General features: G+C 34.0%; 1 protein-coding gene across 1 annotated transcript; it reads right to left on the bottom strand.

The window, feature by feature from the left end:
* Nucleotides 1-1,658: 1,658 nt before the first annotated feature.
* On the bottom strand, nucleotides 1,659-10,346 carry LOC127869394 (uncharacterized). Its single transcript, XM_052411937.1, has 4 exons — nucleotides 10,245-10,346; nucleotides 5,988-6,110; nucleotides 4,773-4,860; nucleotides 1,659-3,876 (listed from the first exon to the last, which is right to left on the bottom strand). The coding sequence occupies exons 3-4, from the start codon at nucleotides 4,848-4,850 to the stop codon at nucleotides 2,536-2,538; spliced, it is 1,419 nt and encodes a 472-aa protein (XP_052267897.1). The 5' UTR covers nucleotides 4,851-4,860; nucleotides 5,988-6,110; nucleotides 10,245-10,346; the 3' UTR covers nucleotides 1,659-2,535.
* Nucleotides 10,347-11,011: the final 665 nt, after the last annotated feature.

Genomic DNA, 11,011 nt, shown 5'->3' with positions numbered 1-11,011 from the left:
AACCCGATTTACTGTTGACATTTGTACGTGTTGTGTATTAGAAAATAGCGGATTATCGGACGTCCAAGGGACTTCCAACATTTGCATAATGGACGTACGACTACCGTTATCGGGCGTAATTTACGCCCGGACGTCCACTAACGGAAGCGCTGAAACGTGCATTCATATATTATTGTATTACAATGATTAATATAAAATCATTCTTTATGAAAAAATATGTAAAAGGGATCTATAGAATCGTAAATCACTTACATTTTTATTTGTAAACAGCACGTAATCTTTATTGTCGTGTATATATTAAAATCGGATTATAGAACATAAATATCGTTATTTTTTCATTCATAATAAGCTTATGGGTTAAGTTCTGCCTGTACTACTTCATGTAATTAAAAGTAAGTATTTGCCGTTGTTTTGTACAGATCCCAGTTTGACCACTGTTCACATCAACGGCCGTAAGAGCTGGGCGAGATGTACGGACTTCTATTCGAAGTACGGAGGGTAGTATCATATTGTCTGTACTCAAATACTTGGTCCTAGGTGGGTCTTCAATATCGCCTGCAGTTAGTAGTCAGATACATTTCATTCTAGGTCAATATGCCGAAAAAAGGAAACGATGTAGTTTTCGTAATTGCAAATTAAGACAAAACGCCTGTCACGTAACAACTAACTATTCTCCTTGTTTTAATGACAATTATTATTCGTTATCATACTGTAAAGAAACAATGAAACCAAACAACCATTATCATCAGATATAAATCATTTTCCGCTAGCATTTTGGGGTTATCATGTGTAAGGAGATACCCCCCCCCCACTTGGCCCACAATTAATCACAAAACTCACAAATGTAAAAAACAGTCATATTATCGTTATAACAATTCGAAGGCAATACAAAAGGAATATGGTTTTGAGATAATTACCATTTAACTACCTAATGGTTAGGCAATAACAGAGCAACATATCTGTAACTATTCGGGGCACGAGGTTTTAAAACAATAACACGTGTCAAATTTATTACGATTCACGATTTTCCTTTCCGTAAAGGATGACCTTGACCTTGACCTTTTACCACACTTTGTTTGTCAGAAACACAATGCCGCCTACTGCGCCGCTATGATTTATTTAACAAAAATATAAACGTGGGCAGGTCAGATAACTATGTCCATCTAAAGCTTGTTACTTCCCTTGACTTTGTTTTTTCTACCCTAGACCTTGCGGGATGATGTTCACCTTCACATTTTACCACTCAAAATGTGCAGCTCCATGAGATACACATGCATGCCAAATATCAAGGTGCTATCTTCAATATTAAAAAAGTTATGGCCAATGTTAAGGTTTTAGCACGGCAGGCGACGAGCTGGCTTTGACAATAGCTCGGGTTTTCTCCGAAAACAGCCTCGCTAAAAAACTAACAAACAGAAAACTAACAAAAGCATACACATGCTTAGAGCAAAACGAGATTAACGGTATAACTAGATTAACGAAAATCAACCATTACGTTTATCATGTATGTAAATATTTCCGCATAAAAACATCAATACTATAACATATATATTTGTATCTTTAGATTTAATACAAACTATGTGTTTTGATGAAAACAGATTATCCTTGTTCAATAAAAGTTTACACAAATTCACTTGTCCAGTAAAAAACACGAGCAATTATACATTCACATGAGAAGTAGTTTAATCAATTCGCATAAAACAACTGCACTTTATTTCTTATTTGTGAATGCAACAATAGCGTTATTGAAGACATTTTAAAAATAGGAATGAACACAGATATGCACCATTTTTATCGATAAGTGCAAAAATGTGTTCAATACTTTTTGATCAATATTACAAATCACAACAATGTTTCTACTCAACAAGGAACACAAGAATACTATCGATACATTTACAGCAATTACAACAATACCAGTGGACTTTCAGTAACTGTCAGTAACACATATATTCATTCAGTGCAAATGCGTTAACAATACCAACCATAAACCAAGTGAACATTTAGATAAGAAGATGAGCTACAAATGACACAAACACACTTTATTTCCTAACATGCTTACGCAAATAAACACAAGTCACATTTCTACATACGTCGACAAAATGAGTTACTACTAAAAGTTCTAAAAAGAAATATATGCATAACTTGAAATTATACCGCTGGTTTCCAAGCTCAATACGTACATATTTTGTTAAGATATAAACAATATAGCAAAATTACTTTACATAACTTTATTTTGCAAACTACTGTTATCTATGCGATTGACATTTTTAATAAATTGTATCAAAATTTATTGTTTCGGTAAATTTGACAGCCTACTGTAAACAAATCTTTCGTAAAATTGTGCACATTTTTAAAAAGTGAAACGAACGTCTGCAAGTCAAACATCAATTACTGAACAAATCACTATTACGATAAGTTGTATAATTTTCACGTTTTTGGCAACAATGACAGGTGATTCGTTAAAGATAATATGTACTCAAAAGTTATAAATACGTGTTGCGCCTCGTTACTGATCTATTGATCATCGTTAACGTTTTACATCAGAATTCTATTAAAAATAGCATCCGCGTTGGTAACTCGACTCCCTTCCATTATCATCCTCATGCCAACATCTGTATCAACCTCGTTTATTCGTCTGTCTAATGCCTGCATAATCGCATCGGTATGGTCAACCTTCCCGTTCTCATCACTGCAGATTACCGCTCTGTTGAAGCGCATGAGCAACAGCAACTCCAGCTCAATTCTCCACCCGCTGTACCATCGTAATGGTTCAGGATGAGCAATGATAGCTTTTCGTATCTTAGGAAGTCTAAGTATCATCTTCGGACCTTCATTGAGCATATCTGTAATCGTTGATATCCATGTGCGTTGCTGTTCCTCATCCAGTCCAGAGGTTGCCATCAAATTCCTTTCTGGAATCATATAGTATGGTAGCTCTAAGGTGATCAATGCAACTCTAAGCGCATCCAATGCTTCATGCAACCACTGCAAAATACTTTTTTTATGAAACGAGGCTTGAGGATTATTTTCCGCCATCCATAAAACGATGTTTTTCAATGTGTACGATGAAACTTCTTTCTTACGTGGATGTAATACATCGTTCTTTATCATTTTCAATAAAACATACAATTTAGTTTGAGTGTCATTAAGATTGCTAATTAGTTCGATCTCACCGGCGTTAAAACACACTCTCCATTCAACATGTTGATATTCACTTCCTTTAAATCCAATAGGCGTAAGAACTGCCCCAAGTGATACGATCCTCTGAACGGCTTCCGGTGGCGGCCAGTGGCGAGGTCTTGCGGCCCATTTTGACAGGATGCTGGGACAGTAGTAAGGTAATGCATGGACCAAGTCGCGGTGCATGTGTCCCAGCACTGTACTAGGAATTGACGGTCCCGCACGCTCATGCTGCACCGTGCCCTCAGGCCAGACTTCATTCGAACAGTTATTAACAAACAAGTCGCTGCTCAAAAGTTCGCGACCATATCCGTCATCACAAAACGCATCACTTACTTGCTTGATTATTGGGTTACCGCATCTCTCCAGTAGCAGTCTACAGTGACCATGGTAAATCTTGCGGCTGAGTGATCTCAACACGGTTATCTCCCCAGGAAAGGCACTTGAATTTACATCATCTTCTAAACAGATCACTGTATTATGTACAATCAGTACATCCACATCACTTTCCAGGTAGCTGCTCAGCCCCTCACCTTTGCTACCCGTAATAATAACAGTTCCCGTTCCACGTGCCCTTGCAGTTAACAGCTTGCCAAGCTCCCGATATGCGTCTCTCCGAGCTTGTATGATCTCCGGTCCGTAACAGTGCCAGCTCAGTATAGTGCATGTCTCAACGGACGCATTTTCCCACTGAATCTAAAAAACGTTTAAATTAGAAACACATTACATGTCATAAATAACATTGTATCGTTAGTCGTCAAATAAATAAGCAATACTAAAATGATTCCAATTTAAATAATTCGTTTACGGCCATACCATTCGATGTATAATCAATTTAAAAGTATTATCTTGTGAAAATATATTAAAATTTCGTGTGTATGTTCTCAGTGAATAATCCAAAAGTCGGTACAAGTATTGCCAACCATATATTAATTAATAAATTGAATTAAGAGGATTGAAATAAAGACACTGAAAATATAAACGGTAATCAACGGCGAGTTGATATATATTTATGACATCCATTCATAAACATGTAAAACATATAATGTTTAAATCTCTATTATTTGAAATTGCAAATTTGGGACGAATAATGTTATAACTTTTGATAATAAACTAAATTGCTATGGTTTAAGCTGCATAAGTTAACGAAATTAATATATAAACTTTCATTATTATGTTTGTAAATACAATATATTGATGTTTAAATAGTTATTTAATAATTTGAAAGAAAACTGTGAAAAACTTTTGCCAAAAAGCAGTGTTGTACTTTGGCACGTGCAGACCCTGATAAGTGGATTTAAGAAGATTCATGAGAACGGATGTATTCATTTTTAATGTTTCACATTTTTTACAGAAGTTAAGTATTTAATTTGGGACCAATTATTGATATACAGTATAAATTTACTGTTGTTCTTTTTTCTAAAGATGTTAACGTACATCTGCCTTTAGTTATGCAAACATTAACCATCAAGATTGAAATGTAATTAAGAAATATAATAGAGGTAGGGGCAACGCAGACATCTAACAAGGAAAACAATTCGTTAATTGTTATTGTGTAGTGGACACAAACTGCACTCGACTTATCATCTTACCAGGTCTTGTTTGCTGGACACACTGCCCTGTCTTTGGAATCTTTCCGGTTCATCAGGTCTTGTGCCACTTTCAGCCATCCATACAGTGCTGAAGTGAGATATTCGATAAATATAGGATCTTGCATGAGTGGTCGTTTCGTATTGAATTTATTAAACTCGTCATCTAAATAAAGATAAAAACGAGGTTTGCCGAGTTTTTATCTTTATTTAGGTGACGAGTTTAATAAATTCAATACAAAATGACCACGAATCTTAGATTCTATTTATAGCATGACCAACACATAATCTCTTTATTTTATGCTCTTTTCACAGTTTATTCACATTGTTAAAGAGTTTAACTGAAGAAATTCGCTGAAATAATGATGTCATTTCGTCACAAAAATGACGTAATTTCACAGTTATATAACTAGTGTAATAACTACCGTGTAATAAACAAAAATGAGCATTACATTATTTCACTCATGCAGCGTAGGCCATGTTATAAGCTTATATGGACAATAATATGTGTACTAGTTCTGATAATTGTCATGAAATAAAAATAAATAATATTAACAAGATCAAGAATATGTGTGAATGTACTTAATACATATAAACTAATCATAGCTGACACGTTGCAGTACATAAATAAGTTTAAGCTATGTTATGTTACGTTAACAATACTGCTTTTCAATAAAATGCAAATAAGATGGCTTCTGTCCGTGTAAAAGACACATCTTATATGAAACCTGCCTTACCTTATACTTCACAATTGATTTATTAGCCTAGTCAGGTAATATGACGTTTAAATGACTCAAGTTAAATAAATAACATTACGTCTTCAATATACCTGGGCGAGGAAAATGAATAGTTTTCCAAAAGATATATTCGTTCAACGGCCTCTTATGTATCCCAATCTTTCAAATAAAAGGAAGTACAATGGAAGTAAATATAGAATTTTAATTTACTGATATTGTAACATACACTGCATGGTGTGTTCGATGCCAAGAACTAAACTAGTAGTAAAATAATACACTTGATGAAGTGGGAACATTTATTGCTACTTTTGTGCGCTTACCTCATGCAATGGACCAAAATATTACAGTAGGTAATGGAGTTGTCGTTAAAGTATTTTCCTTTTACTTATCTGCGTTAATGTATAAAATTAAGTTTAAGTCATTATATATTGAACAAAAGTATCATTATGATTACTCAATACAATGGCAGATAATATAATACCGTGCCCTTGACCGATCAGTAAGGTTGTTCTTCGGCGCGGAATGTTTGAAAACTGCAGTAACGCACGCGACTTGTGTTGATATGGCATGTGGACCGCCACGTAGCTAGTTTTTAGATGTTGTCCTGCAAAATAATAAGAATATTTTTTACGCAATAGAAAAAAAAACATTTCAAAAGAGCATCTGTAACACTTTATATGTTATACATGAAAGTAAAAATGCGCATGCTTCAATTTATAAAATATGTTCAATACTTCATTTTGAAACAACATGAGAAACTATATAACTCTCCTCAAAATTTGAGTTTGCTGAACAAAAAGGACGTTATCTGAACAATGACATGCGTGAATAAATATTATCAGTTTGCTATCGGTTAAATGCCGAATGAATTTAAATAAACTTTTAACATGAACTGAGAACATAAAATCAAAACTGTTATATATTTTTGCTGCTTTTGAACTTATTTAGGAAGTTGTTTAATGATCTCATTATTTTCGCCGGTGCCATTTTATTTTACGTTGAACATTTACCGTCGACATTTATATGTTAATGTCGCAATTACCGTAACAGAAATACACCTTTTTAAGGCTCAGTGTGGTTGAGCCTCAAGTGAAAGTTAAAACACGACACATGCAGACGCCTCACGAAACTTGGATTCAAACATTTAAACTGTTAACTTGAATAATTGGAAGCTAGTCCAGTAGTTAATTCAACGATATATTTCAATGAAAACTGAATCAAGGCGCATGATAGCCGCGCATGAACCCCTGTTGACCAACAGTATTCACGAACAGAACGCGATGCATTGACTTTTTATATCAACACGTTTATCTGCACCTGTTCGGATTGAAATTTATATAATCACAATTCATATTCCTATAATCAATGTTAAACCGCATTTAAGAAATCAAAAATTGCCGACTTAATATTAGGCGATTAAAATTGAAAGCATACATCTTCACAGTAAAAATATCGCCCGGAGATTTTCGATGCTCACGACACCTAATGAAAGCAAACAACACAAGTAGTTTTCTTAATGATAACTTTAATTTCCAGGCAATATCGGCAGATTAAATGAGACTAGCATAAATAACCGCGACCGCGAGCAGAGATGAGATAAAACGGTTGGTCAATTATTCCATATAAAAAAATACGTGGCATACACAATCAATGAAAGATGAACATATTTATCGACGTAACCAGTCTTTGGCCGATAAACTAACTACAGCGATCATAGATGACCAATGTGTGATACACCCTTTTCAATACTGTGTATACCAGAAGTCATGTAACGGTGATTACGCAATGCTAAGTATATGTGACTACATCCGATTCAAACTTATCATTATTAACGAATAAGCCTGTCATGTAGTTCATGAGATAATTTTTAAAGACCCACATACATTATTAGTCTATCTGGACAATGCCGCTTCACAAAGAAATTGATTAGATTGTCATAACCACAAATGTGGTTTATTACTTGTTCAAGTTTATGTTCAAATACCTATATATTTTTACCTGAGGCAAAATTATAAATTAATTATATGATTGGAATTCAAAGCATAATAAAATCGGACATCGGAAATAAAGATTACTGAATTTAAGCATTGTTTACAATACATTTAATTAATCGAAAATACCTTAAAATATGACCGAATTGATCCATAATAATATATTAGTTAAGCAGTATCATTTATCTGAAAGTAATGACTTGTTTTATCTGGATTGTTTATTATTCAATCCGTAAACTTCGCTACCAGGAATTTTCCTTCCGCAACCCGTAAACTTGCCGATTTAATATGATATTTTATGTAATATATATTTAACTTGTTTTTACACATTCGCCAACTGTTTTGCCGGAATTCATACCGAATTTGACAAGTACCATGGCTATTGAAAGTAAAATATGTAACTTCCATTGCAGGGCAAAACATTAAACATGGAACAGTGATTTTTTTCCAATTTGCAAAGTTCTCACTTTTGAGTATAACTAATACTTTTAAGTATGTTAATTTAAACTTGGGCTTTTGTAAACAAGAAAACTAAACTGTAGAGAGTATAACGTAATTATAAATAGCAGACATGCCTTTAGCCTTCGGATACATCAGGCCGTTTTGTTGATATTGAACATAATACTTAATATAATCTGGATAAGCCTTACCAATTTCGGTTGATTTCAGCACAATATATTCAGTCAAATCTTTGCATTCGTCATTTTGCATTTAGAAAGAAGATGAAGTTTTAAAGGGATCTTTTCACGCTTTGGTAAATTTAAAAATTGAAAAAAGTTGTTTCAGAAACGCAAATTTTCTTTTTAGTTATGATATTTGTGAGGAAACAGTAATACTGAACATTTACCATGGTCTAATATAGCCATTATATGCATCTTTTGACGATTTTAAAAACTACAAACTATAAAGCGTTGCAACGCGAAACGATTGAATAATTTGAAGAGTTCCGTTTTTGTCGTTAAATTTTGTGAAACTACGAAGATTGCTTATATAAGGTATAAAATACGTCAAGTTCGGTACTCGGCGGAATAGCTCAGTAGGCTAAAGCGTTTTTACTTCAGGACTCTGGCAGGACTCCAGGGGTCACTGGTTCGAAACCTGCTCCGGGCAATGTTCTTTTCCTTTTTTTAATTTTATTCTTGATTTTTTACTGGAGCTTTTACGATCCAATGTTTACATTTATCAAAATAAAGCATTTAATGAATAAGTTAAAAAATGCCAAAATCTGTGAAAAGGCCCCTTTAACGTTATCATAAACGTACTGGATCAACATTTGAAATAAAGACACGCAGACATGAACACAAATTTTGTTCCGAGCGCATGCTAATAAAACAAACACATTCTCGTCACAGGTGGAAGTAACGTACCTGCATAGTATTTTTTTATTTATTTTTTTAGGAGCCCAATATATTCAAATAAATATATAAAATCATGTTTAATGAGAAAAAATTTGACAAAGAGCCATGAAAAAAAATCCCCACCCTCTGATATTGGAATCATAACAAGGTCATTAACTAGAATTTATCATAGACCTGTCTTCGCGGGCCGCAAAAATGTCAAAAGTAGCTTTAGTCAAAAGCATCCATTGATCCTCCTTGGGCTATTGGACAACCTTTCAAAAAAGGTTAACTTCAAAAATATCTGTCCAGCCGTTAACTCACAGTCGGTCAAAAACCGAGCAATATTTCGAGTCCGTTTGTCAACCCGAATAAATCTTCTACAGACTTTCAAACAATATTTTTGAGTTTTTGCCCCTTAATCGATAGCTCGCGTCCTATTCCTTTGAAACAACGTAGCGTGTCAAATAATGCATGCATATGCAACCACTTACCCCTAAAAACTAATTCCAAAATGTTATATTTTCTTTGCAACAACTGTTTTAACTCTAAATTTTATTTACTTGAAAACGAAAGTAGCCATCACTCTTGAACCCGGCTTAGCAGTGAATTACACTGACAGAGCCAGGTACATAAATATCCAATCAACAACAACAACGATGTTTTAGTAAATGTAAATAAATGGAAATTACTTATCATTCTGATTGTATTGGAATAAGTAGTAGTAGTAGATCCTAGTAGGATCAAGGGATGCTTTGGATTAAAGCTATTTTTGACATTTTTGCGGCCCGCGAAGACAGGTCTATAATAAAGTCTAGTTAATGACCTTGTTATGTTTCCAATATAAGAGGGTGGGGATTTTTTTTCATGGCTCTTTGTCAATTTTTTTCTCATTAAACTTGATTTTATATATTTATTTGAATATATTGGGCTCCTAAAAATATATAAATGAAAAAAACTATCCTGGGTACGTTACTTGCACCTGTGATTCTCGTCACTCAGACTGCAATCCGCCATGCCATGCATTCTGAACGATGACATCAGTCATTTATACTACTCAAACAAAAATGTCAAACCCGTGAGGGGAATCCCCTTGAAGTGAGAGACGGTTATTTTTAGAAATGCATATTCATGTCAGAAATGATAAATATGGGCTTCGTTTCATCTCACCATCGCATTATTTTATTTCAGTTTACAAAGCTATTGCAATATTTATCAGCCGAGAACAAACACAATAAATATAGACGTTAATTACACCAAACATTTCTATTTTCCTTTTACAATTAAAGAAGTCACTTTCGATTTCAAACTATGAACAATTAGGTTAAAAGCGAAATACTTTTACTAATACATAACCTTCGCGTTTCACGTAGAATTCGTACGCGTAATAAATAAATAATAAGTCCTTACCATAAAGAACATACTTGGAGAACAATAGTTAATTATAATATCATATTAAGTTCGCTTAAACTATACACTTCGTCATAAGACGAACATCTTCATGTGGTTACTTCCCCTCGATAACAGAAAGGTTAGAGACCACTAACACAGTCTTTTAGCGTGTCTACCTCCGTGTAATCTCAGCCGTAATAGACACCACGTTCCGAAAATTGATTCGAATATTTCGATTTTAAAACTAATGTTAATAGTATTTATTTATTAAATATAGTAACTTGTCCGTGTTTTACTGTAAACTATGTTTTCAACGTTAACGTTAGAAAAGAACAATGCACACACACGCACAGGTGGTTAGCGTGTGGCTATGATATTAATTAGTGAAAACATCATTTTGAATGATAAATAATCATATTATAACGAACAATTAACTTTTCTGAGTTAACCCAGTTGACAGTGATCATGCTGTCTTTAAGACTGAAATCTTCACGGAGTAAAGGGCAACTTCACTACAAAGTTCATGTAGTTCGATACCATAATTCAATAAAACGTATGAAAAAACATTATTAACGTTCTTGTCGTTACATTCTGCATCAAGACTAACTGTCCAGCGCCGTTTGAAACCTTTGTTTACATACATTTCAACTAACTGAGATTTAAACATACGAGTGATTTCATTGTTCCAATGCGGAGGTGTGTCTTTACGAATGGAGATTTAATTCATAAAGAATACATGATCACTGTCAACTGGGTCATGCGTGTTGTGTATCGTGTTATTTCTT

This window comes from Dreissena polymorpha, chromosome 2 (assembly GCF_020536995.1).
Source record: "Dreissena polymorpha isolate Duluth1 chromosome 2, UMN_Dpol_1.0, whole genome shotgun sequence".
Taxonomy (NCBI): domain Eukaryota; kingdom Metazoa; phylum Mollusca; class Bivalvia; order Myida; family Dreissenidae; genus Dreissena; species Dreissena polymorpha.
The sequence above is the reverse complement of the archived record's forward strand: the minus strand, read 5'-3'. Positions and strand labels throughout refer to the sequence as shown.

What these genes read in the sequence shown, in the direction of transcription:
- LOC127869394 (XM_052411937.1), bottom strand. Translation starts at nt 4,850, where the DNA reads ATGGCTGAAAGTGGCACAAGACCTGATGAACCGGAAAGATTCCAAAGA. An exon ending in TGTCCAGCAAACAAGACCTG is followed by an intron (nt 3,877 to 4,772) that starts GTAAGATGATAA and finishes AACGTTTTTTAG; the next exon opens with ATTCAGTGGGAAAATGCGTC.